At 40.2% G+C, this 26,967-nt stretch overlaps 2 protein-coding genes across 4 annotated transcripts in view; both read right to left on the reverse strand.

The window, feature by feature from the left end:
- Positions 1 to 1,397: 1,397 nt before the first annotated feature.
- On the reverse strand, positions 1,398 to 12,067 carry LOC122106693 (cytochrome c oxidase assembly protein COX18, mitochondrial). 2 transcript variants are annotated; one of them, XM_042678171.1, is made up of 6 exons: positions 11,668 to 12,067; positions 9,888 to 9,988; positions 7,595 to 7,758; positions 7,183 to 7,304; positions 5,013 to 5,120; positions 1,398 to 1,751 (listed from the first exon to the last, which is right to left on the reverse strand). In XM_042678171.1, the coding sequence occupies exons 1-6, from the start codon at positions 12,010 to 12,012 to the stop codon at positions 1,578 to 1,580; spliced, it is 1,014 nt and encodes a 337-aa protein (XP_042534105.1). In that variant the 5' UTR covers positions 12,013 to 12,067; the 3' UTR covers positions 1,398 to 1,577. The 2 variants fall into 2 exon arrangements, with proteins under 2 accessions (XP_042534105.1, XP_042534106.1); XM_042678172.1 differs by having other exon boundaries at positions 1,399 to 1,751; positions 9,888 to 9,992; positions 11,668 to 11,753.
- An 8,678-nt stretch (positions 12,068 to 20,745) lies between these two features.
- The window catches only part of Ankrd17 (ankyrin repeat domain 17), a 139,216-nt gene continuing 132,994 nt past the window's right edge, over positions 20,746 to 26,967 (reverse strand). For both annotated transcript variants that reach the window (XM_042678388.1, XM_042678389.1), the window contains 4 exons: positions 24,528 to 24,776; positions 23,617 to 23,795; positions 23,010 to 23,174; positions 20,746 to 22,184 (listed from right to left, as the gene is read on the reverse strand). In XM_042678388.1, coding sequence (XP_042534322.1) covers positions 22,125 to 22,184; positions 23,010 to 23,174; positions 23,617 to 23,795; positions 24,528 to 24,776 — 653 coding nt within the window. In that variant the 3' untranslated portion in view covers positions 20,746 to 22,124. The remainder of the gene's footprint in view (positions 22,185 to 23,009; positions 23,175 to 23,616; positions 23,796 to 24,527; positions 24,777 to 26,967) is intronic.

A 26,967-nucleotide genomic window follows, 5' to 3' on the forward strand; every position in this document is an offset into this window, starting at 1 on the left:
AAGTGGCGCTGTGGCTCAAGTGGTAGAGTGCTAGCCTTGAGCTGAAGAGCTGAGGGACAGTGCCCAGGCCCAGAGTTCAGGCCCCACGACCGGACCCAAAAAAAAAAAAAAAAAAAACTAAAAAAAAAAAAAAAAACCTAGAGGGCCCACCTTGAGTGAAAAACCCAAACAAGAGCTGGGCGCCAGTTGCTCACACCTATAATCCTAGCCTGAGATCTGAGGATTGCAGTTCAAAGCCAGCCTGGGCAGGAAAACTCCTTGAAACTCATTTCTCCAATTAACCACCAGAAAACTGGAAGTGGTGCTGTGGCTCAAGTAGTAGAGCACTACCTTGAGCTGAAGAGCTCAGGGATAGCACCCAAGCCCCACAACTGACCAAAAAAAAAAAAAGCAAAGCAAAGCAAGAGCATGTTGTTTTCAATTCAATCCCGAGTACTGGCATACACACCAGAAAACAAACTAAAACCACCTCTATTATAAGAAGTTGACCTTGGTTTTATTGTGTTTGACTAAATGCTTAAAATTTTCTACTTTGGGCTCTAGCAGTATATGGAGTTATATTCTGTATTCTAGAGTTCTTAAATTAGAGGAAGGGAATATATACCATTTTACATTCTTTCAGAACAGGATAGGAAACATCGTAGTAGTTATGTTTATGCACAAATTATATATCCTTGTTTTTATTTTATTCCTATCCTTTCTTTTAAGACAGGGTCTTACTATGTTACCAAAGCTGGTCCAAAACATCTATGATCAAGTAGTCTCCCTACTCCAGTTTCGAGGCAACTGGGATTACAGGCTCTCATTAGCACAAAGCAGCTTACTGCATGTATTTCTAATATATTTTTTCCAGCTACACATTAATTCAGCATTCACTGGATTTCTTAACTAAGAGTTGCCACAGGACAACTGGGTGTCAGGGAGGGTCCTCAGACTGTGAGGCTCAGAATTTTGATGAGGACAAAGCCACACACAGCCCTTTATGACATGCTCAAAGTCTATAACCATCCTTCAATACAAAAAATTACAAATCACTTCACTGGACCCTATTATTTTACAAAAAAATGATGTGCTATACTATTTAGCACAATTTAACATTTGGTATCTAATTCTGTCTTCCCAAGTACCAGCACCTTGAATGAGCTGTGATTTTATAAACAGAAACATACATTTTTACACTTTTAGAATTAAACATATGGGGCTGGGAAGGTGGCTTAGTGGTAGAGTGCTTGCCTTGCGTGCATGAGGCCCTGGGTTCAATTCCTCAGCACCACATAAGCAGAAAAAACTGGAAGTGGTGCTGTGGCTCAAGTGGTAGAGAACTGAAGGACAGTACCCAGGCCCAGAGTTCAGGCCCCACAACCGACCAAAAAAAAAAAAAAAAAAGAATTAAACATACTACATTTCTAGTACTAAAAGACTAGGATGCTGTCAGATATACTTGGATTTTATAGCTAAGCGAATAGTACTTTATGAAGTTCATGATTTTTAAAAAAGGTAAATTAAATAATACCTAAATCTGATACATTACAGTGATGGTGATAGTTGCAATTATTTCAAAATGACTGAAAAACAGGTCATTTTCTTGAAATGAACTTGGCATAAAAGGCAGCAAAGAGGTCTTTATAAGGTGTGTCTGAGTCTGACTTTGTCGGTGGTATTCGGCAAAGTTGGCGAAATCCAGGAGAACGCAGCAGCAAATTCTGTGAGAGGCCCATGAAGCTGGAGCAGAACCAGTAGAGAGCAACTGACTAAAAGAGAAGATGAGAATGTTAGCATGGTCCATTCTTCAAGGATATCAAAAGCTAGTTAAGCAGACAATGAAAACACTGTAAATACAAGTATATGGGGAATGAGCAAGACCTATGCAGCTACTAGATACCTGTGAGGGATCTAATAAGCAGTGATGTATGTTGAAAGGAAAAAGGCAAGTAGATGGCAGAGACCAAGAAAAAGCTCACCTCTTGTGTGGCAATTAAGCACATTTTCCCTCCTCCTATCTCCTGAGAAGCTGATTGTAATGCAGGTGGAATACTAGGAATGAGTCCATTTACCATGGAAACCTTAGTATCCCTAGACCTCATTTTCCAACATACTCTCACTGTGTGTATGTGTGTATCAGGAAGTCAGGTTCCAAAGGCAAAACCGTAAGATTAGAGAGTCAAGTTTCTTGAGTCAAGCTGCCTGAGTCTGAATCTAATTTGCTATTATCTGGCTTTGCATAAATTTGCTTTCTGTTTTAGTTTCCTCATCTATAAAGTGGGAAAGTAACTATACTTGCTGTAAAGAATAAATGAGATAAAAGCACAGATGAAAGCCACAGCCTACATTAAGAACCTGTATTTGAAGCTAGGCGCCGGTGGCTCACACCTGTAATCCTAGCTACTCAGGAGACTGAGATCTGAGTATTGCAGTTCAAAGCCAGCCTTGGCAGGAAAGTCCGTGAGACTGTTATCTCCAATTAACCATCAGAAAACAGGAAGTGGCACTGTGGCTTGTGGTAGAGTGCTAGCCTTGAGCTGAAGAGCTCAGGGACAGTCCTAGGCCTAGGCCCAGGCCCAGGCCCAGCCCCACGACAGACCAAAAAAAAAAAAAGAGGGAGGGGGGAGGGGAGATGGGAAGGGATGGGAAGGGGAAACAAAGGAGTAGACAACAATGCTAGATAAAGAAATGTACTCATGGGGCTGGGAAGATGGCTCAGTGGTAGAGCGCTTTGCCTTGCATGCCTGAGGCCCTGGGTTCGATTCCTCAGCACCACATAAAGCAAAAATGAAAAAAGCCGGAAGTGGCTCTGTGGCTTAAGTGGTAGAGCGCTAGCCTTGAGCTGACGAGCTGAGGGACAGCGCCCAGGCCCAGAATTCAGGCCCCACGACTGGACCCCCTAAAAAAAGAGAAATGTACTCATTACCTTGCCCATGTAACTGTAACCCCTCTGTACGGTATTTTCACAATATAAAAAGAAGAAGAAGAAGACAAACAAACTAGCTAGATGTTGTCAAAGTAGTTGCCTAACTGCCTGGATGTTGTCAAAGTAGCTAAGTAACCTAGGATAGAGTGTTTAATCTATCTGTACCCCAGTTTCCTCTTCCCTAACATGACTACAGATCACTGTATTGTTGAGAGAGGTATATGAGGAAAAATGGTCACTGGTGAGTAAATGCCAGTCATCATCATCATCATCTGACTTAGCAATCAAGCAAGAAAATATATAAGTACAGCCTTAGTGACCAGAAGCTGCCATTTAATTATGAATCCTTCGCATTTTTAGAAACAAAATCCTAAGCCAAGGATGCTAGTACACGGCTATAATCCCAACACTTGGAAAATGGAGGCAGAAGAACTGTGTTTGAAACCAGCCTGAGTTAGAAATCAAGGCTGGGAAGGTGGCTCAGTGGTAGAGCGCTTGCCTTGCATGCATGAGGCCCTGGGTTCGATTCCCGAGCATCACATAAGCAAAAAGAAAAAAAAGCCGGAAGTGGCGCTGTGGCTCAAGTGGTAGAGCGCTAGCCTTGAGCTGAAGAGCTGAAGGACAGTGCCCAAGCCCAGAGTTCAGGCCCCACGACTGGACCCAAAAAAAAAAAAAAAAAAGAAATCAAGACACAGTCTCCAAAAAAAATTTCTCATTTTATTTAGTATTGCTATCTTTTAAAAGAAAGAGGGGCTTTGAAGGTGGATCAGTGGTAGAGCGCTTGCCTTGCATGCCTGAGGCTCTGGGTTCGATTCCTCAGCACCACATAAGCAAAAAGAAAAAAGCCGGAAGTGGTGCTGTGGCTCAAGTGGTAAAGCGCTAGCCTTGAGCTGAAGAGCTAAAGGTCAGGCCCAGAGTTCAGGTCCTATGACCAGCCCCCCCCCCCCCAAAAAAAAAAAAAAACGAAGAAACAAAGAAAAAAAACAAGTATAGAAACGTGCACAAATCCTTCCCAGCTTCTTCTGAGTAGGTATGGCCAAAGAACTAGGATGAGAACACACTTCTGTCAACGTTCTTTAAAAGGAAATGTCTACACTTAAAGCATCCTTTACTATTCCTGCAATACAAGCTCCAGCAGTCACTAGAACAGTGCTGTGGATGTGGGGACAGAGAGCAATTGGACAGCCTCTGACAACTACATGGAGTTGGCACAGCAGATCCAAACAGATCTGTTACTAATTCTGAACCTAACTGTTCATTGAAGCTTCATTGCTCCTATTTTATTTCATCTGGGGGTGCCTTCAGCTGTAACTGTATTGCTTCTCTCCAGAAATGCAGTGAATCTCTATTGTTCTACACTAACAAGGTATTAGAAACTTGGTATTAATTCACTGATTCTCAGATATCTACTTCAGAGATGACAAATTATTATTTTTGCTGTTAATGACAGTCTATTATGTTCAGGTGACAGCAGAAAAATACATATGATGCCAAAAATATCCTGCTTAAAATTCCTAACACAAGTAATGTAAGGTATTTCATATAACCACAACTACTGGCAAGAATTAAATTATACTGTTAGGGCCAACATCTTGGTTTTGATTAAGACAGAGACAAATCTGTCTCAGCTTCTGTCCTCTTAATCACATCTACAATGTCTGTGAGAAATATACAAAAGACTACAAACAGAACTACTTCATTTTCTACTTCTACCAAAAAGTTTAATTACATATAAAGAGAATTTAAAAGCAACACAAGATAAAATAACATACACGAACCCATATGAACCTTAGCGCATGTTTTTGTTCCTTTTTTTCTATACAGGAAGAAAAAGTTCTATGTATCAAGTAATCTATCCATAGGCAAATATTATATTCAGGTATAGTGCAAGTTGAGGCAGTCTGATAGCAGAGTTTAAAAACATTCACTTTAAAGAAAATTAGCCAATTCCAAGAACTGTTCAAGTATTATTTGGCAGATGAGTTAGTATGAAAAACTACAATCAGTAGGACGAAACCTAAAGGAAGAGGCAGGCTCCCAGCCAGTCTAAGGCAAGAAAGGAGGCAACTCAGCACACGTATCTACAAGGCTAGTGATGACTCACTGAAGGTACTGCTGCAGCAACTGGAATCATCAATACCGATACAACACGCACAAAATGTGTGATATACATCTGAAAAGGGGACATTCCACTTTTTTGCAGAGCAAAGATCTGAAAAGACATACACACACATAATGATCATTAAAATGCGTATTAATCAGACAAGCATTAAAATGAATGCTTAGTTTTTCAGTCTTGCTGAATATGTGGAAGATACTGATTAAAAACAAAGCACTGATAATTTACATGACTTATCTCATTATGCAAATTCTTAAGTGAAATTTGAAGGGTCACTAGAAGATAGGTACTAAATAAGAATTACTGGGAAGGTGGCTCAGTGGTAGAGTGCTTGCCTTGCAAGCATGAAGCCCTGGGTTCAATTCCTCAGCACCATGTAAGCAGAAAAAGCAGGAAGTGGCGCTGTGGCTCAAGTGGTAGAGCGCTAGCTTTAAGCTGAAGAGCTGAGGGACAGCGCCCAGGCCCACAGTTCTGGCCCCACGACTGACAAAAAAAAAAAAGAATGATTGTGGGCTGGGAACGTGGCTTAGTGGTAGAGTTCTTGCCTAGCATGGACAAAGCCCTGGGTTCAATTCCTCAGTATCATATACACAGAAAAAGCCAGAAGTGGCGCTGTGGCTCAAGAATGTTAGCCTTGAGAAAAGAAGGCAGGGACAGTGCCCAGGCCCTGAGTTGGAGCCCCAGGACTGACAAAAAAAAAAAAAGAAAGAAAGAAATCATCACTCAAAAACCATAGGTTGTACCCAGCTAGATTCTGGTGGGAAATGGAATTTATTTTTCATGTTTGTATGTGCCAGTACTGGGGCTTGAAAACTCAGGGATTTGCACTCTCACTTTTACTCATGGCTCACAGTCTATCACTTGAGTGAAGCAAACTTTCAGTTCCAGCTTTTTGCTGGTTAATTGGAGAATAAGAAGATAAGAATCTCTGGGATTTGTCTGCCTTGGCTGTCTTTAAATCTTGATCTACAGATCTCAACTTCCTGAGTAGCTAGGATTACAAGTGTGAGCCACCAATGCTGGGTTTGGAAATGGAAATCTTCATGTCAAACAAGGAACTGGTAAACAACATGACTTCTAACCAAAGCATCCACCTATGAAAAAACAAGGAGTATATGATTTTCAAAACAGGGATCAGAGGATATAAAGAGAGCTCTCAATGGAAGTAAATAATTTCTGAAGTTTCTAGTAACTTAGCATATGTTCTACTCAAAGTCTGAGAATAGCTCTCTATGAAGTCATAAGCATGCCTTCCCTAAACCATTGAGTAAGGCAGCATGAGATAATGGATAGGTGACTGAGGTAAGGCTTGTATTATGCATTTCTATTTTATATTATAAAGAAAGACACTGTCTATTCTAAAGTCATGTACCAAGACAACGGCAGTGAGGGGCTGGGAAGGTGGCTCAGTGGTAGAGCGCTTGCCTTGCAGCATGAGGCCCTGGGTTTGATTCCTCAGCACCATATAAGCAGAAAAAGCTGGAAGTGGCACTGTGGCTCAAGTGGTAGAGCGCTAGCTTTAAGCTGAAGAGCTGAGGGACAGTGGCCAGGCCCCGAGTTCAAGCCCCACAACCAGCAAAAAAAAAAAGAAAAAAGAAAAAATGAAAAAGACAATGGTAATAATACTGACTCTTTCTAACCCTACCTACAAATTCACATATTAGACACATGTATACAGATAACAAATAAAAAACCCAAAACTATTATTACCATCTTAATTACCACCTTTATCAAAAACAAATCATAAAACTAAATTCATGTAGGACACCTGGGAACCAGGAGCTCATGCGTATAATCTTATCTATTCAAGAGACCAAGAACTGAGGATCATGGTTCAAAGCTAGCCAGGGCAGCAAAATCAATTAACTATCTCCAATTAACTATTAAGAAAGCTAGAAGCGAAGCTACGTACGGCTCAAGTGGTAGAGTGCTAGCCTTGAGCAAAAAACCTCAAGGGCAGCACCCAGGCCCTGAGTTCAAGCCCCAGGACTGCAAAAAAAAAAAAGAAACCAAGCAGGAAACCAAGTAGTCCCAATTACTGTTCAGAGTGCTCTCCACTTATCTGAAATATATGTATATGTATAGTTATGTACAGTGGCAGCAACAAAACCCTACTGGATTAAATGGCAAAGTAGTCTCATATAAAAACACTGACCTCCACGATTAATAAGTTGATGACACCTACAGAGACAGGCAGAATCCAAGTGGAATCCAGTGCTGTGAGGTCAGGAAACCACAGGACCCCACCAGAAGCTAACTGCTCCTGAACAGAAATGCCTGTGGAGAGTTTTGTAATATAAACGTTAGAACTCCTAAACACAGTAGAGGGAATGTAACACGTAAGTAGTCTAAAAATTCCAAGAAGTTGTCCTGCACACTAATAAAGTACATTGGTTCTACTTAATTATTTTTATTCACAATGCAATTTGTTGTTCAAAACGATTTTTTCCCCTCAATATAGGAAATCTGCTTATACTTACAGAAGGCAGTAAATAACACTTATGAAAGCTATGATATTTTCTCCTTTCAAAGGACAATGTTAGAGAACTTATTTGGGAAAAGGGTACCTTCTGAATGTGCCGCCCCTATGCAAAAATTCCTGAGGGCAACAGACACGAAGATCCACATTGGTAGCTGAATCCAGACCAGCACAGTGGCTTTGAAAGGGTGGCAGTTATCCCGAACATACAGCTCTGAAACCAGCCTCCTCATATTCTTTAGGTAAGTGAGCCTGGATGAAGGGCACAGGGACAAGGCAAAAGAGAAAATGTCACTTTGCTGAGTACTCATTGATCCCTAAAGCACAATCACACCCATTCTGTGGTTACTGATTAAAAGATCTGGACTCCTGTAAGTTTTATTGTCATAGTTCACGTTAAGGAGCTGCATAAGGGGAAATAAACCCTTGTCAAAACTAATACAGAATAATATATAACTAGACAATAATTTGATAATCGGCTCTGCCACCTATCTTTGGCCAATTAGGCTTTAACAGAAAAAAATTTCAGAACTGACATGGTATGAATACAATTAAATCCGAAATACAAAAGCTAAAAGCATATTTTACTCAACTCTGTAGTCCAGCAAACACGATCACTTGCTCTCAAAATATATCCTTTGTAGTTATATAATTTTGTACTGTATGTGCTACTGGACCACCAAAGTGCCCAATATCTTCCGACACACTTTCTCATGAAGATTTTCTTCATTTGTTTTTCTATTTGCTACATTAGTCTGTTCTTAAGTTTTACTTTCTAAAGTCTCCTTGAGGGCAAGTGCTGGTTTTTCTGTGGCTGTTTGTGAGACAGGGTATTTATGAAGTTCTGGTTAACTTCAAACTTGATATCCTTCTGCCTCCTGAGGGCTGGGATTACAGGTGTGTACCACCATGCAAGTTGGTTCAAATATTGGGTCTCAATTTTTAAGTCTCTTGAATCATACATTGTGTATAAGGTGGGCCAAACCATCAACTGTTTTGCTAAAGTTAATCAAATTACTGAATTAAGATAGTACACAGATATTCTAGGTCCTTCTATTCTTCTATTTTTATCTTTACATCTCTTTAAGACACCTGCATATTCTGGTCCCTGGATGACACAAATAAATCAGATTTCTATATCAGAGTGTCTCTATGCCATTTTACTCTTCAGGATATGAAAATGGAGCCATGTTCCTAGAAAGCCCTCTGGGTAACCATCTTTCTAGTTCTGTAGAAGCATGGTCCACAGTTTTATCAAGGCTGCTGATTATCCAGGTGAATTGTTATCAGTCTTTTCTTTTGGTTTATGCCTACAGTTTTCAGATTTCTTTTGAATGGTAAGATTGCAAAATCAGAGGCTTGTTAACTTTTACCAAATAACAACATTAAACTATCACAACTTTTCTTTTTAAATGTCAGGATATTTTTTTTAAGCCCTAAGGAGTGACATAAGCTCATATTCATAAAAGGTAGGACATGCCTATAATCTCAACACTCAGAAAGCAGGAGGATCAAGAATTTAAGATCAGCCTGGGCTACATTTTTCTTCTCAAAAAGCCAAACAACAAAAAACCCTCAAAAGATTAGCAGGTTTGTACTTACATAATAATATATAACAGCATATTTAATATATATTTGTTCAAAACATTTTGTATTTTTTTCCTCATGCTGGTAACTACCAAGTCATAGTCTAAAAATTGGGGGAACCAACCAAATAAGAGTGTAGGCTAACTGATGATGCAGGACCAATAAATTCCCAGTAATAACTGTGGTGTCCACAGGTAGCACCACTGGATAGGATTATCTTAAAAAAGCTACGTGATGGGCTGGGAAGGTGGCTCAGTGGTAGAATGCTTGCCTCTCATGCATGAGGCCCTAGGTTTGATTCCTCAGTACCCCATAAACAGAAAAGGCTGGAAGTGGTACTGTGGCTCTAGTGGTAAAATGCTAGCCTTGAGCTGAAGAGCTGAGGGAGAATGCCCAGGCCCAGAGTTCAGGCCCCATGACTGACAAAAAAACGAACAAACAAAACAGAAAAAAACAAAAGTTATGTGAATAACTGCTCTAGATAATGACTGAATGCACAGCACGTTGGCTATCCAAGTGCGGCTGAGCTCAAGCCTTGGTACCAGCACATGTATGCATATGTATACCACCCACAAAATAGGTTTTTTCCTCCATTTCTTTGCTTTCAGGCCAATGTATGAACTACCATGTCATAGGGTAACCTGTTGAAATATGAACAAATGAAAGAAGTACTTTCCTGTTCAATCTACAGAGCATCCAAACCTGTAATGAACATCATCTTTGACACCACACACGTGTGGGCACATGCATACACATATACACACACATTCATGGTCTTATATGAAACTACTTACTTGCTCACTCTTTTGGACCATCCCAACTGCCTTGCATGAACTGCAATTTCTTGGTTAAGATGTCTGGCAATGTTCTTTATTTCTGGTTGCAAATTTTCCACCTAACTAAAGAAAAAGTAGTTTTTTTAAGCACATAAAGGATCTTTATTCACAACCACTCTTAATTTTACTTACATTCTCTTATTTGAAAATGTAGTTTGTAGACCAAAAAACTATGAGTCTAAGCGCAGCACAGTGACACATGTCTGCAACACCATCTACTCCGGAAGTGAAGGCAGAGGTAGGAGGATTTCAAGTTCAAGATCAGCTTGGGGGGCTGGGAAGGTGGCTCAGTGGTAGTGCGCTTGCCTTGCATGCCTGAGGCCCTGGGTTCGATTTTTCAGCACCACATAAGCAAAAAAAAAAAAAGATCAGCTTGGAAAAGGCTATCTATGGATTAGGGAGCATTGCTCAAATTGTAGAACTCAAGTGATCTGAGTTCAATACCAAGTGGGAGTAGGGGGACAGGGAAGGAAGTAAGCATAAATGTTAACTTTCACCTGTGGCTCACACCTGTAATCTCAGCTGCTCGAGATGATATTGAGGTCTGAAGCCCCAAAACAGTCTGGGAGCCAGGTGCTGATGGCTCACACCTGTATCCTAGCTATTCAGGAAGCTGAGATTTGAGGATCAAAGCCAGCCTGGGCAGCAAAGTCCATGAGATTCTTATCTCCAATTAACTACCAGGAAACTGGAAGTGGCTCTGAGGCTCACAATGGTAGAATGCTAGCAAAAGAGCTCAGGGACAGCACTCAAGCTCAGAGTTCAAGCTCCACCACCGACAATAAATAAAAACAATTCTGTGGGACTCCATCTCCAATGTAACCAGCAAAAAGCCAGGCTGGAAGTATGATCAAAGTAATAAAGCACAAGTTAACTTATTTAATATTGTCTCAGTCACAAACCCATATTCCAGCTTGTATACCTGTGTGGTGCAGCGTATTACTTAATACTGCATCTTACTTAACTGCACCTACTTCACAGGATCATGGGATTACAAGTTTGCTCTGAGCTTTTCTCAGAGAAAGTTACTCTATTAATATGCTTTAGTATGTGACAACTCCACTTATTCCTCGCCCTATATTCTTTCTGCAAAGTAGTTCCGTCTTCTTACTGCTGTGACATCTGGCATTTGAATAATCTACATCATTTTCTCCAAAGCACTTTAAAATTCAATCTACCGCTGTTAAAATAGGCAGGGCAAGTCACCGCTTTTCTGATTCCACAGAACATAAAACGATGCTCTAAAAGATCAAGTGACCTTAGCTACCCAGACACAAAGGCTGCATGCAGGTGGGAGGGCCAGGAGGAGAAATCAAGTTTGCAAACTGCTAGGTTGGTAGTTTCCTTCTAGTCAGAAAACGACCAGATGAACTAACTTTGGGGGCAAAAAGATGCTGCAGGCCCTCTTAAAAACTTTGAAGATGGTAACATGACAGGGTGTCTCACACAATTTTCTTCTGCTAACCTGGACTCAATCAAGAGCCAGGCCTGACTTGAAATGACACTGCAGCAAGGACCTCACTTCAATCCCCAGTACCCCCTCCCCCCGCTCCCACACACACAGGCAAGTCTACTCAGTACATGTGCTCGGAGCACAAATCCGATGGGACACATGACAGGTAATCGCCATCTCTTATTTAACACATCTGGCCGGGCCGATCAGCACCGCGCACGCGGGCTGCAGCTGCGGCCGCCTTCCTCCGCCGCCGCGAGGGCGGCCGCGCGCGCCGCCCCTCACCTTGGCCAGGATGTACTGCTGATAGGCGGCCAGGGGCAGCGTGACGGCGCCACGCAGGGTCGCGGTGGTGAGCAGGATGCTGCCCCACCAGGGAAGGCCCAGGGCGGCGTGCGCGCCCAGCAGCACGTCCTCCGCCGCCCGCACGGGAGTCGACTCTGCCAGGGCCTCGTACCAGCCGCCCACGCCGCCCGGGGCCACCGCCGACACGGACGCGGCCACCCCCATCGTGGGAGGCCGGGGCTGGGCGCAGCTCGCGGGGGCCGGCGGACGCCACGAGCCGGCAATGCGCAGCTGGGAGGTCGGCCGCAGCGATCGAGGCCACCGTGCGCGCAGGCGGCACAGCATGGTCTGCGCCGGGGTGGAGGGACCGAGGCCTCGCCGGACTCCCACGCCGAGAGGAAACCGGCACCGCACCACTCGCGACGCTACGCGCCTGCGTCCGGCGCCGGCTCGCCCAGTACGTGCGGACGCACGTGCACGTGCGTGCGCGCGCACGCCCGGCGCGCCGCTAGCCCCTTCATCTTCCCAGGCCAGCGGGTGACGTCGTGTCGCACTAGAGATGACGAAAGATCTGAGGAAGGCCCGCCCCTCCCACGCGGCGCTGCGTAGTCCCGCGGCAGACGCCGCGAACTTTCCGCCGCGGGGACCGGGGCTTCTCGGAGCGCAGGCCGGAAGTGCAGATGCGCGGTGCGGGCGTCCTGCATGCAGTCAGCGCGTGGCGGGGCCGCGAGCAGGTGTCTGGCCAGTGCCAAGGCTTGATCACCACCTTTTAGGACCCAGACCGGACTGGATGGGTACGTGGCTTTAAGGTTCAGCTGAAGAGAAAAACGTCATTGGCTCGTTTTCTGGGTAGTAGCTTTAGGCCATCTGCAGAGCTTTCCCTTCACATTCTGAGTTACTGTAGTAGCAGGCGTCGTCTGGGAACGCACCTGTTACTGTGTCATTGGCAGTGCCGACTTTTGGAGACCGTATTGTATTCACATCCTATATATTTTATTTTTTTTTCTTTTTCTTTTTTTTATTGTAAAGATACTATACAGAGGGTTACAGTTACATGAGTGAGGTAATGAGTACACTTCCTCTTGAACATTGTTACCCCCTCCATTGTTTTCCCCCTACCATCCCCTCCCTCCCTCCCTTCCCCGAGGTTCTTTTTTTTTTTTGATTGTGATTAAGTGATTACATAATTTCAAAGTCACAAGTTCATTCTAACTTCCCTGGAGCAAATTGTCTACCACAGTCTGTAATATATAACAGGGTTCACATGTTATATACCATATTTGTGATCAGCAGCATGAGGATATTTAGTAGTGGTTCAACCAGATGAGCGGGAGTTCTTTGTTTCTTAAGTCCTGTTAGTTTTGTCGTATCACCTAACATTTTTGGATTTAGCATCCACTTATCAGGGAGCCTATATATTTTAAAAGCCCGGACACGAGCACTTAAAAGCCGCATGCCGAAACCGCATTGACTAGTTCACTTTTGTGCTCCTGGCCATAGCAAATACATTAGAACGACATGGAGGAGTTTTCTCACTGAAGGGCCTTGTATGGTGAGGCGTGTGTGTGTGTGTGTGTGTGTGTGTGTGTGTGTGTGTGATCTGTTACCACTCCTGCTAAGATACTTGAGTTGTAAACACATAGAGCTTGAAACATTTGATCAAATTATTGTCTCACAGATAATTAAAAGAACAGGGATGGTCCACAGCAGGAGACATCCTGAAGCACATGAAATAACCTTGTCTCAAAAATAAAGCAAAAAAAAAAAAATGTCAAGAACTTAGTGAAGCACGTATTTTTTTCCCCCAGCAGTACTAGCCTCAGAATCTTCTGAGGATTTTCAAACATAGAACCCTAGATTCCATTTGCAGAGTTTTGGACTCAGTAAGTCTGGGCTATGATGATAATTTGGATTTGCAATGACTTACCAGAAATTGCTGCTGCAAGTCTACAGATCATACTAGGAGGCACTTTCTTGGCCTCTGACAGGTGGGTTGGCTGGTGAGGACCAAGTTGCTACCAAGTAGTGAGTCTGCCTGAGCTTGAGACGAGTTGGCTACAGTGGCAACTCAAGGAAGACGGAAGCAGGTAGGGTGGCCCCAAACTACAGCCATCTTCCTGGGACTTTCTGGGCAAGAGGTGTTTCCCGTATCAGAAATGTCACAAAGGGATGAGCACCTATGGCTTATAACTGAACTCTTACCTACTCAGGATGCTGAGATCTAAGGTTTGCAGTTCAAAGCCAACCAGGGCTGGAAAATCCATAGACTCTTATCTCCAAGTAACTGCCAAAACCAATTTGAAAGTGAAGCTGTGGCTTAACTGATAGAATGTTAGCCTTGAGCAAAGAAGCTCAGGGACAGTGCCCAGGCACTGAGTTCAAACCATAAAACTAGTACCATTCCCTTCCCCCAAGAGAAAAAAAAAGAGTTACAAAAGATCCCTGCAACTAGGACAGACAGAAATATTCTTCTTTTTCGTGCATGTGGACGCTACAGGGACCACTGTACTCTGACCTGTCTTTCTTTTAAGGTCTTGTAGTTTCTTTGCTTTTTGCACTTTGAATCCAGCCATGTTTTTGTTTGTTCATTCTGGATATTTGATGTCTTCTGATTAAGTGAAGAGTTAATGAAAAAGAGAGGAAGAAGAGAAGGGGAAGAGGAAGAGGAGAAGCCTCCCAGACATCCACTGGGTAAAGTCAAACTGAAGCTACAATTCTGTTTCACTGTTTAGCTAACTAAGAATACCAAAGTCCCTTTTCTCTGGATTCTAGAAGTCATCTACTTTCAAAATTGATCATGTGGATCACTTGGACCACTTGTGGCTCACATTTGTCATCCTAGCTACTTAGGAAGCTGAGACTTGAGGGCCAAAGTTCAAAGCCAGCTCTGGCAGAAAAGTCTGCAAAATTCTTATCTCCAGTTACCCACCAAAAAGCCAAAAGTAGAGCCATGCTCAAGTGGTAGATTGCTAGCTAGCCTTGAGCATAAAAGTTAGGGACAGCAACCAGGCCCTGAGTTTAAGCCCCAGTACAAACACAAAAACAAAACAAAACAAAAAAACCTGATGATAAATCCATACATGAGTTTTAAAATGTTTAAACAAGGAACACTCATACAGTATGCACCCTCTGTACAGAGTTTTCTAAAGGAAATAGCCTAACAATATTTTCCTTAATAACCAGTTCCTATTGTCTACTAATTTAAAGTGGAATGAATTCATTTTTATTGTTTGTGGTAATGGGGTTTGAACTCACTAGGCGTGTGTCCCACCATTTGAGCCATGCCTAGAGATCAATTTCACTTTAATTAATTTTAGTGGACCTGGGGATTGAAGTCAAGAGCTCATGCCTTATTTTCTAGATAGAGATTCCCATTTTTGCTTGGGGCCAGCCTCTGACCAAAGTTCTCCTACTTATGCCTCCCACATTGAGAGCTATCAGGCTTAGATTATAGATTGTGACAGTGGAGGTATCTCAGTTAAGTTTCTGCCTGGGTGGGTCCCAAATCTCCATCCCCTACCTCTCTGAGTAGCTGGGATTATAGGTGTGAACCACCATCTGCCCTAGAGTTTGTTTGTTTGTCAGTCTTGGGGCTTGAACTCTGGGCCTGGGCACTGTCCCTCAGTTCTTTAGCTCAAGCCTAGCACTCTACCACTTGAGCCACAGAGACACTTCTGTTTTTCTGGTGGTTTACTGGAGGTAAGTGTTTCATGGTCTTTTCTGCCTGGCTTTCCTTTCATGGCTGGCTTTGAACTGTGATCCTCAAATCTCAGCCTCCTTCTTAGCTAGGATTGCAGGCATGAGCCACCGACATCCACCTGAGTTTAACTTTAAATGGGGATTTCTTTGCTTAAAAGCCAGGGGAAGAAGTGAATTGTTTCTGCATTTTTTTTTTTTTTTTTTTGAGAGAGAACTAGGGAGCCTTTGTGGTTACCCTCTTACAGAAGAGAACTTTTTTTCTGGTCCTGGGGCTTGAACTCAGGGCCTGGATACTTGTCCCTAAGCTTGTTTTACTCAAGGATATGCTCTTCCACTTGAGCCACCACTCTAGTTTGAGCCTTTTCGTGGTTAATTGAAGATAAATCCCATGGACTTTCCTACCTAGATTGGCTTTGAACCACAGTCCTCAGATCTCAGCATCCTGAATAGAATTTCAGGCATAAGCCACCAGCACTTGTTATGTTGGGTGTTGCAGTCTGTAGCTCAGTGGTAGAATGCTTGCCTGGCATACAAAGTATTTGGATAAGTCCTCATCACTGCAAGAATAAATTCATCTTTATGCTGAGTCAAAATAAATCTTTTCTTGAGTGGGTGAACTTTATTAAAGCATGTTGTGTTTTTGTATGGAAACATCACAATAGAACCTCTTTGCACAATTAATATACACTAATAAAAAGAGAAAGGAAGGGGGAGAAAAAAGAGAAAAGCTGGTGCTAGGTGTTGTGCAATCTGCAGTCCCAGTGATGATTAGTTAAGAGTGTTCCGTTGAGCCCAGGAGTTTAGGATCAGTCTGGGTAGCATTGTGAGCCTCCTATCTCTTAAAATGAGTAAATAACCCCCACCTTCCCCGCCCATCCAGGTCTGAAGCATGGCATACAAGGAAAAGTACTTGTGTAGTAAGTACAAGCCTTGAATTTCAATCCTCAAAACCTCTACCCTCCCCCCAAAAATCTGTATTTGTATATTTGTTAATAAAGCCTAAAGAAAACGTTTTCAAGTTACTTGTCAAATCCTTAAGAATTAATTCTGTAAATCTTTATAAGAAATTGGTTTGTTTGTTTTGCTGGTCATGGGGCCTGATCTCTGGGCCTGGGTGCTGTCTCTCTTCAGCTCAAGGCTAGTGCTCTACCACTTGAGCCACAACGCCACTTCCAGCCTTTTCTTCTTATGTGGTGCCTTAGAAATCGAACTCAAGGCCTCATGCATGCAAGGCAAGCACTCTACTACTGAGTCATCTTCCCAGCCTTTATAAGAAATTGGGATTGAGACTTTCAGCTGGTATATATCCATCTTATCTTTCTTTTGAGACTGGATTGAAGTAGGCTCGAACTCTGAAGAATCCTCCAGCCTCAGCTCCTGAGTCTGCACTACTACACCCAACTAAGTAAATCTTTTCTATGTATTGCCAAGTATTACATTCTCATTAAAAAGATATTCTCAGCTGGGTGTGGCAGAGCACAGCTATGACCAAAGCACACAGGAAACTAAGGTAGAAGGTTCTATATCTTATTAAATGTGTTACTATCATCTGTGGTTATGAACACACCTTTAGAGCCATAGACTGATCAGAATTTGTTATCTATACAGAATGTTAGGGGACTACTTGTAAATTGTTGTGTCACTAATGTGTACAACCAGCATTGTGATCTTTTGAGTACAGTACAAATGACCATAGAAATAATTATGCAAGCTAAAAGGATTTGTCAACTCTAACACTTGGCAAATGAATAAGCTGGGCACCATTTTATGGTGGTGCTTGCAATTCCAGCACTCTAGAGGCTAAGAGAGGAGTATTAAAAGTTCCAAGTTACCCTGGACTACATAGACTTTGTTTGCCAGGTAACAGTAATTTATAATCCTAGCTACTCAAGAGACAGAGATCTGAGGATAAACGCTCAAAGCCAGCTTGGACACTTAAGTACTCAAGACTCTTATCTGAAAGTGAAGGTATGGCTCAAGTGTAGAGCACTAGCCTTGAGAGAAGAACCAAATGAGATTGAGAGGCCCTGAGTTCAAGCACCGGTACTGACATGCATAAACGCACACCCACACACATACAAAAGACCTCATAAAAACAAAACTCCAAATAGAAAACAGACTGAAAATCTACATATTTATTTATGTTCTGTGTCTAATAATATGTATCACACTAGTATTTTTCTCTAGTATTTTTGACTTCCTTAAAGTTTATACTGTTATTATAGACATAACTGTGTTTAAAGCCAAAATAACAAAAAGACAACAGGGATATCCTAGGGACATAACTCTCCATAATACCTGTTTAGCAAGTTCATGGTCCTGAACTCAAACTACACATACACACACCACACACACGCAGCACACACTATTTTGAGGCTAGCCTGGGCTAATAGACTACCCCCCAAAACAAACAAACAAAACCCAGCCTGGCTTCTAGAGATGGAGGTAGGATTAGGGATTGAACCCAGCCTAGAGTCAGCAAGATCCAGTCTCAAGTTGGTTGTGGTAGTAGTGATGCCTATATTCCCATCTACTAGAAGGCCAAGTAGAAGAACTGCAATCCAAAGGTTGGCCAGGGCAATACCGAAGTTAGAGACTTAACTGAAAAACAAAGGGAAAGGAGACATAGCTCAAGTCCTTCCCTTGCCTAGCAAGCTTGAGGCCTTGTAACACCAAAAACAAGTGTATCTCCACCCCTCCCAAAACTAATTCTCTGACTCTATTTTCCATTTATTTACTTTATAAATTGTGAAAAGAATACTCATCCAGTAGAAGGAATGCTTCAAATTGTTAAAATTTCCCTGGACTATACATCTGCCACTCGTTTTTTCCCCAATATTGGGGTTTGAACTCAGACTTGCATGTTAGGTAGGTGCTCTACAAGCAATGAGTCCGGCTTTGTGGCAAGATCTCACTTCCTTCCCAATCATGTTCCTGAACCATCATCTGCCTGTTTTAGGCTTCCGGTGGCAGTTAGGACATAGATGTGAAACATGTATGCCATCCCGTGGACTTTTCTCAAACTGCCATTTTTCTGTCCTCTAGTATTATTTTTTTCTTTTTTTTGGGTCCGGTCGTAGGGCCTGAACTCTGGGCCTGGGCGCTGTCCCTCAGCTCTTCAGCTCAAGGCTAGCGCTCTACCACTTAAGCCACAGCGCCACTTCCGGCTTTTTTTTCTTTTTGCTTATGTGGTGCTGAGGAATCGAATCCAGGGCCTCAGGCATGCAAGGCAAGCGCTCTACCACTGAGCCACCTTCCCAGCCCAGTATTATTTTTCTTATAACAGAAGACACTACTCAAAATTCTGAACACAGGTTATTTCATGTATTCATTAGACACAAAGTATTCTCATGTTATAGTGATCCTTTGGAATCAGATTTTCTTATCTTTTATGTTTAAACTTAGCTTATATTAGTTTTATGGGAGGGGGGCATATTTCATTGTTCTACACTTAAGAGCCTCTTGCTTGGTATGCTTGCTTTTCTACCATGTGAGCCATACTTGTACTCTGACATATTCCTATCACTTTAGACTCTTGTAAACTTTTCCTTAGCCGGCTTTGAACTGAAATCCTTCAGGTCTTAACCTCCTCAATAGGTAGGATTACAAGCAAGAGCCACCAGCACCTTGCTTTGTCGTCTTGCTTAACACGTTTTCTCTAACTGAAGATACAAAGTTAGCTCTTCTTTTCACAAGTGTGAATTCGCTTAAAGGTAGAAATCTGGCATGAAACAACACAGCAATTATAGTTTTGAACTACTCTACTGTAGCAGAATACCTCCTTTGTATTTAAGTGATGGAAACTTATGCAATCAAGGCATGTAATATAGGAAGAAAAGAAACCCATTATGGAATTTTCTTTATTGTGTATGCCAGATATTTGCTTTTATTGTCTATCTCAGAGTCTGAACTCCAGTCTCATGCATACTTGCTCAATTGGTATACTACCACCTAAGCCATGCTTTCAGCGTGACTTTTTGCTATTTACTTTGGAAATGAAGCCTTATGTAATTTCCTGGATAGGCTTCAAACTGTAATCTCTCAATAGCTTTTGAGCTGCTTACATCAGGCTGTAGAATGAGTGTTTCTCAAAGTCATCAAAGTGAACACCGAGTCACAGGATTGCAATGTTACATTACCTAGTTGTATAAAACTTGCTAATGTGAATACAGCATGAAAAATGTCATAAAATAATAGGTAATTTGAGGCAAAAGACGGGAGTATTATTGTGAGAAACAAGACAATTATTTAATATATGCTTGTTTCCCCAGTGGAACAACTATTAGAAATTAAACATTTTTTTTATTTACTAGTCAAAATGACTTTAATTTATACTGGGAAATATTTTTTTCAAATGTGCAATTACTAAAATCACTTTTTGTTAATATTTTGTTTAAATACATATTGAAAAGATATGAAATAGAAATTTCGTTAGAAATAGCAAATCATCTATAAAGTGGAATGGATGGTATAAACAGATTACACAATAACTGGTATGCTTATATTTGGGGCTTAAACTCAAAAAGTATTTCTTAAGAGAAAAAATAGCATGTTACACATGTATATTACATAAGTATATTTCAAAAAAGGGGAAAAGACCTTTTGGTCTAAAAATTGTTTTTATTGTTTAATAAATATAACTATATTACATGTGAAATATAAAAAAATGTATTTTGAAAACTATTTCTAGAACAGACTATTAAAACCATGGCCTTGTACTTCACAAGTCTGATCCCAAAAACCTTGGGCATTGCAATCTATATTCTGCTGCCTCAGTTTTAGCATCAACTAGATTAACTTGCAGGGTATCTTTGTATCTTTTCAATTCTTGTTTTTAAAACTTGGGCATATCATAGGTAGAAAACCAAATTTATGTATTTTTTAAAAATCACCTCCAAAATTAAGTCATGAGTGTGCTACTCACAAACATCTGGATGTATGTTCAAAATGTTTTTACTCTACTCAGGCCATGTTAGGCAAGAAATTACTTCATTTATTTGAATATTCAGGAATCATGTCAACTTTGGATGAGTTATCAGAATTTTAGTTATTTTTTATGTTTAACAGTGTGGAGTTTCTCTCAAGTGTGGAATTTGTTTTTGTCACTTGGGCCACAGTGCCACTTCTGGTTTACTGGTGGTTTTATTGGAGCTAAGAGTCTCATGGACTTTCCTGCCCAGGCTGGCTTTGAACCATGATTCTCAGATCTAAGCCTCCTGAGTAGCTCGTATTACAGGAGTGAGCCACTGATGGCTGGCTGTAATTTACTTTAAAAAAGGCACTTACTTATACATTACTTCACCTTTTGTGCTTAAGTTTCTGTCAAATACAATTATATAATTTAATTTTCCCACAGGAGACAGGGTAAGACACATACTCTTCTTGGATATATTATGGTTTATTGTTTCAAGTGAATGAAATATATAAATCCCACTGAGTGTAGTGTGGCCCTGAAATACAAACAGGTTAAATGTAAATTTGATATTTTAATGTGTATTCATGTATCTACCATAAATTGTCTTAATGACAATGGCAAACTTTCTTGTATTATTGGTTTAAGTGAGCCATTTATCCTTTTCGCTGATAATATACAAGTATAGAGAGCAAGAATACTTCCAAATTGAAAAAAGAAGATACTTTCCACTAATTACTGAAAAATGAAATTTTTATGTTGACTCTTGATAACTGGAAAGCCAATGTTAAGAATCAATATTATCCAATATAAAATAGTACAATGAATTATTTCATAATTAACAGTATATTAAGAACTTGTATGTGCTGACTGGGGGGAACTATAGTGTCATTTTTATTCTCACAAAGTCTAGATATTCTTGATTAGAATAAACCACTGGTGAGGATGACGATGTTCCATCTTTTTTTTATAGCAGCTGTTACAGTGAAAATCTTAATAGAATTTTTTTTTCCACTATCACCAAGAGAGTTTTATTGGTATAGTAAAGAAGAAAAGGCAAAGGTAAGAAGAAAAGAGTAAGTGTGCGTTAGTTCTAAAAGTATGAAAAGGTAAATTGAAAAAAAAACAAACATGTTAAAGTCAGAAATTTCTTCTGTGTTTGCCTGGCTAAAACCAACTTGAAAGAAAGCAGGATGGGTGTTTTAAAAGCTATTGTCGAGAAACATTTACTGGTAATGATCATTATTTTACTTTATATTTAAAATTACACAAGTAGAAAAGTTATGCTTATTAATAGTTTAATGTATGAAGGAAACATCCAGATTTCTGAATATGAAGGTACATATCTCACATTAATTTAAGTCTACATAAAGTAGAGCCTCTATACTGACATATTGAAATTTACTTTCTGCTTAGCCTTTTCTGTTATGTAAACAATTGTACATTTATTTGCCATTCTAAAACTTCAGGATCAAGTTTACATAATTTTGCTAAATTTCCGTGTTTGCTCAGAAGCAGTTTACAGTACTAAAACCAACCAGCCAAAGAACAGCTTCAACAGAAAGTTATGTCCAAAGGGGAAGAGGGAAAGAAAAAGAAAAAAGAAAAAAAAAATAAAGAAAAGGATAAGAAAAATGCTAACTAAGGTAAAATGGATGATGATGGGGACTGGGCAGTCACAAATGTTCACAGAAAATAGGTCAGTTAGTAAGTTCTTCTGCAAAAAGCCTACACACTTCAGTCAAGCACATCAGTAGAATGATTTGGGAGCATAAATTTTTTTTTCTGGCCACTTGTGATTTCCTCTGAATGAAAAGGAATCTGCAGGCTAACAAGTTGATCCTCATCAGCCAAGCTGGTTCATATGCACACTGTTCATGTGAGGTGCCCAGGGTCCAGTCCACACCTATGAATATAGAATGTGCATTTTATTAAATACATATTTAACAGGTAGTTGGTTAAAATAAATGTTTAACACTAATGAGGGTCACTATTTTAAACTAACTTAATATTGTGGTAAGAAATAATGGAAAAAAATGATGGGGAAACATTTTTATAATGCTAAGGACAGAACTCTAGAACTTTGAAAACCATACTAATCAAGCACTCTAGCATTAGGCTGAACCTCTTTTACCTGCGTTCTCCAAGTAGATGATAAACTGCCAATTCTTACAAAGTTATTACTTGATGATTATGGAAGCGTGTGAATTCAAGCTATTAAAACACACCAAAATAAGCTAAATATGTAAAGCTAAAATATGTAAACATATAATCATATCTGTAAGTTTTCAGTTAACTATATAGTTTGAACACAATACTTTAAAATAAACCTCAAGCCGGGCGCTGGTGGCTCATGCCTGTAATCCTAGCTACTCAGAAGGCTGAGATCTGAGGATTGCAGTTCAAAGCCAGCCTGGGCAGGAAAGTCCATGAGACTCTTATCTCCAATAAAGTGGAAGTGGGGTTGTGTCTCAAGCGGTAGAGCGCTTGCCTTGAGTTGAAGAGTGCAGGGACAGCGCCCAAGCCCAGAGTTCAAGCCCCACGACTGACAAAAAAACAAAAACAAAAAAACCCTCAATGTCACTTAACTGTATCACTAGTAAATACTAAGGTCCACATGAAATTATTTTATACTATCTTGCTACCAAGTATTTCATAAATGCTGCACTTGCTACCAAGAGTTAACTGTATTTCTGAATTTCATAAATGTTTGCTATATAATCAGTCTTACCGTTTGAGGACCATTGTTTTCTGTGGAGCTGGAAACCATCTTTATTAGTGAGTTCCAAGAGGGGTCTGCAGCATGAGGGCCATTAAATATGGGTCCTCCAGTACCATCAGGGATAGGTGCTACTGGTGGAATCATTGCATTCCCATACACAGAAAAAGGCATACCCTTAAATAGAAAACAAAAAAACAAAGATCCGCTTTTTACTTAGATTCACTTTTTACTTTTTCCAATTGGATTAATAGCTTTAAAACTGATATATAAAATTTCATCTTTTGGAATATGTAAGTTACCTAAGGAGTATTTTTTTTCCTTACGATTTTATCTAGCATTAGATTATAAATAAGCCTTGTATATCCAAAATATTTAGTGCCAAATTGTCCTCTAAGACCAGTAGCACAGTATTAAGTGCCTGCCTAGGAAGCATGAAACCCTGAGTTCAAGTCCCAGTACTGCCCAAAAGACAAAATCAAAATAACTTCAAACCCACAAACAAAAAGTGAGATAACTATTTATATAAATAAATGAGATAACTATTTATATTTTAGATTTTTGACCCATATTTTCTGTTCTTTGAAATAATTAAATTGCATATTTAAACCACCATTACCCCAACTTTAGGGAAGTCCATGTATCCTGCAGGAACATGCTGATGGAATGTACCAGAAGGAGTTACAATTCCTGTATTGTCTCGCTCTATTGCTTGATGTTGTGAAAATACTCCTGGATCAGACATCGGTCTATGAATCATTGGATTTCCCATCCCAGGATTACACCAATCTACTTTATCTAAAGGAAAAGACAGACAAAAACAAAAATTGGAAATATTTAAAATTAAGGGCCAGCAAAATAGAACATTACCCTAAAGATTTCCACACTGCTTAATAAATAGCACTATAAACAAAACAAAAGCTGAGATATAGTGAAAACACATAGCCAGGTGCCAGTGGCTTATGTTTGCAAGCCTCGCTACTAACAGTGTTTGAAAGTAGAGGATTGAGTTTTGAACCCAGGCTAGGAAGAAATGTCTATGTCCAGCAAAGTGCCAGTAGAGCAAGAAAGCTAAGTGAGAGGTCAGGGACCTGGATTAAGCCCCAGTACAGGTAGAAAAGCAAGAAAACAAACACATACAAAAAATAGACTAAACCAAACAAACCAAAATAAAAACCTAAAATGCTCAAAGTAAATATTAAATACTTAATATGATGACTGAAAAAGAGCATACCTGCAGTAGCTTATTTAATGGAAATCATATAGAAACACATTTTTAAGAAGCTAGTCAAAACAAAGAGATGAAAATACAGAACTTTATAAATAACTATGGAGGAAGTGGAGGTGTTGCTCAAGTGGTAGAGCACCACCTTGAACAGAAAAAAAAAACCAAGTGAGAAAGAAAGGATCTGAGTTCAAATCCAAATGCCAGCACAAAAGCACAATAAAAAATAACTATAGAACTAAACAGTGTTTATGATAATAAACATATAAACTTAACTTTTAAGTAAACAAGCTACCATATCATACCTTGATTGCCACCAATCCCTTCAAAGGACCAGATGCCACTGTGCCCTACTGATGTAGACAAATTACTCCCAATAACAGATGGAGCTGAAGTTCCAGTTTGCCTGATACGTGCAGAACGTTCAGTTCCAATAGGGACTGGAACTTTCCTGTCCTGAGAGACATTGCTGGGCTTTTCTGACCCTAAAGGTACTGATGATGGGGCGGGAGATGGTGCACGAACTCCAGAGGATACTGACTGTGCAGGAGAATCTAGAGAAGAGATATTTCAATAGAATAAAAGTTACCTATAGAATGATGTTTTATAAAAACAAATCTTAAACTCTGAGGACATCTCTTGAGAAAAGCTGAAATAAAAAAATGTTTAAGCAATAAATTATGCATATTAAAATTTGGTTAAAGTTCCACGAACACATGGTAAACCACAACAAAATGGAAGTAAGGAAATATCATTGCCTGTACTAGCAATTCCCAATTTGTGTTCTGTATGAACTCCTCTTTTTCCGGTATGATATAATGAAGAAAACATAAGGATGGAAAAATTTGGAAAATCCAGCCAGGAAAAAAAGAGGTTTAAGACTTTCCAGAACCTTAATCATGCTGATAAAACAGTAATAGGAAGCTATTTTGCCTTTCCTCTTCAAATTTTATCAAACTTTGTTAATGGAAATCTAAATTTTTTGCATCAAAACCAAGTTTGTTTTATGTTTCTGAAAATAAACGATTATTCTCTTTTTTCTAGAGAAAAATACTTTATTTTCTGACAGATGGGCAATTTTAGGATATCTTAAAAAAAAAAAAAAGCCAAGACTCACAAACTTTGGTATTGTTTCTTCTAGATAAACTGTGATAGTTTGAATCTTTGTATATCTTTATCAAAATATTTGTAAAACGAAGTATTTCTGCTAAACTACTGAAACATGCATTTTGCCTAGGTTAATTATTGTTTGTATATTGCTCATTTCTAGGTGTTTTGTTGTCACAGTGTTATAGATCAAGTTTATAGTAGTATCCATGCTAAGAAAACAATAAACAATCTACTATACTACTAAGCTACATACCTAGTAAGCCATATCATTTCTAGTGATCAGTTTGTTTAGTGTAAATAAACTTTCATAAAATTTTTAGTTACCTTTCCACTTGTCTTCATCAATTTTTTTGCCTCAAGATTTTTTTCAGCTTATAATTCTTTTGTCCTTAATTTATTTCTATGTTTTATTTATTTTTTGAGATTGAGTATTGTTTTACAGCCCACACTAGCCTTGAATTAACAATTTTGCCCAAGCTTTCCAAGTACTGGAATTGTAGTCATGTGCTATCACATTAGAACAGTATAGTTTTTTTTTTTTGGTCAGTCTTGGGGCTTGAACTCTAGACTTGGGCCCTGTCCCCGCGTTCTTCAGCTCAAGGCGAGTGCTCTACCAGGAGCCACAGCACCACTTCCGGTTTTCTAGTGGTTTATTGGAGATAAGAGTTTCACGGATGTTGCTGCCTGGGCTGGCTTTGAACTGCGATCCTCAGATCTCAGACTCCTTAGTAGCTAGGATTACAGGTGTGAGCCACTGGTGCCCAGCAATTTCATACATTATTAAAAAAGAAAAAAAAAAGCCACAAATGACAAAATTTAAATTTCATGTAAAAAGTCCCAGCATAGGCATACACATACATGCACACATACAAGTATTAAGCACATCTAAACCTAAAGACATAAAATGGTAAAGGAACCTGGAAGTTTAAAATTTTAAACTGTTAACTTTAGATCCGTAATTTATTGATTATGCCTGACTGACCCAGAACCAATCATTTCATAAAATTTTCCCATTTATACATTTATGTTTGTGTATGTGTGTCTAGACAGACAAGATCTGGCTGGCTCCTCCTGTGATCCTCAGCTCTCAGCCTTTTGAGATTAGGATTAGGATTACAGGGTGTGAGCTATCAGTACCTGGCAGTACCCATGGTATCAGACTAGAGGGAGCAAGAATTGAGTTCAGTTAACAGGGAGAAAAGGGAGGTTAGATATGGGTCCCTACAAAATATTATAAGCAAGGGTCAGTGGAGAATAAACATGTAATGAGATTTGGCCCAGAAAATTCCATAGGCAGGCCAGGTGCTGGCTCTTCATGCCTGTATCCATAGCTATCCAGGAAATTTATACCTGGAGGATCACAATTCAAAGCTAGCCCAGGCAGGGAAGTCTATGAAACTCCATCTCTATTTAACAAGCAAACAGCAGTGTGGAGGTATGGCTGAAGTAAGTAGTAGAACACTAGCCATGAACCAAAAAAAGCCAAACATGAACACAAAGCCTTGGATTTAAGCCTCTGTGTGCACGCGTACACACACATGCACACACACACACACACTCCCTGACCCAACACCCACAAATAGGGTTCTAAGAGGCATACATGTCAATGTCAAATGCTTACATTACACCAAGTGC

Source organism: Dipodomys spectabilis, unplaced genomic scaffold (genome assembly GCF_019054845.1).
Source record: "Dipodomys spectabilis isolate Male_0828 unplaced genomic scaffold, ASM1905484v1 ptg000043l, whole genome shotgun sequence".
Lineage (NCBI taxonomy): Eukaryota > Metazoa > Chordata > Mammalia > Rodentia > Heteromyidae > Dipodomys > Dipodomys spectabilis.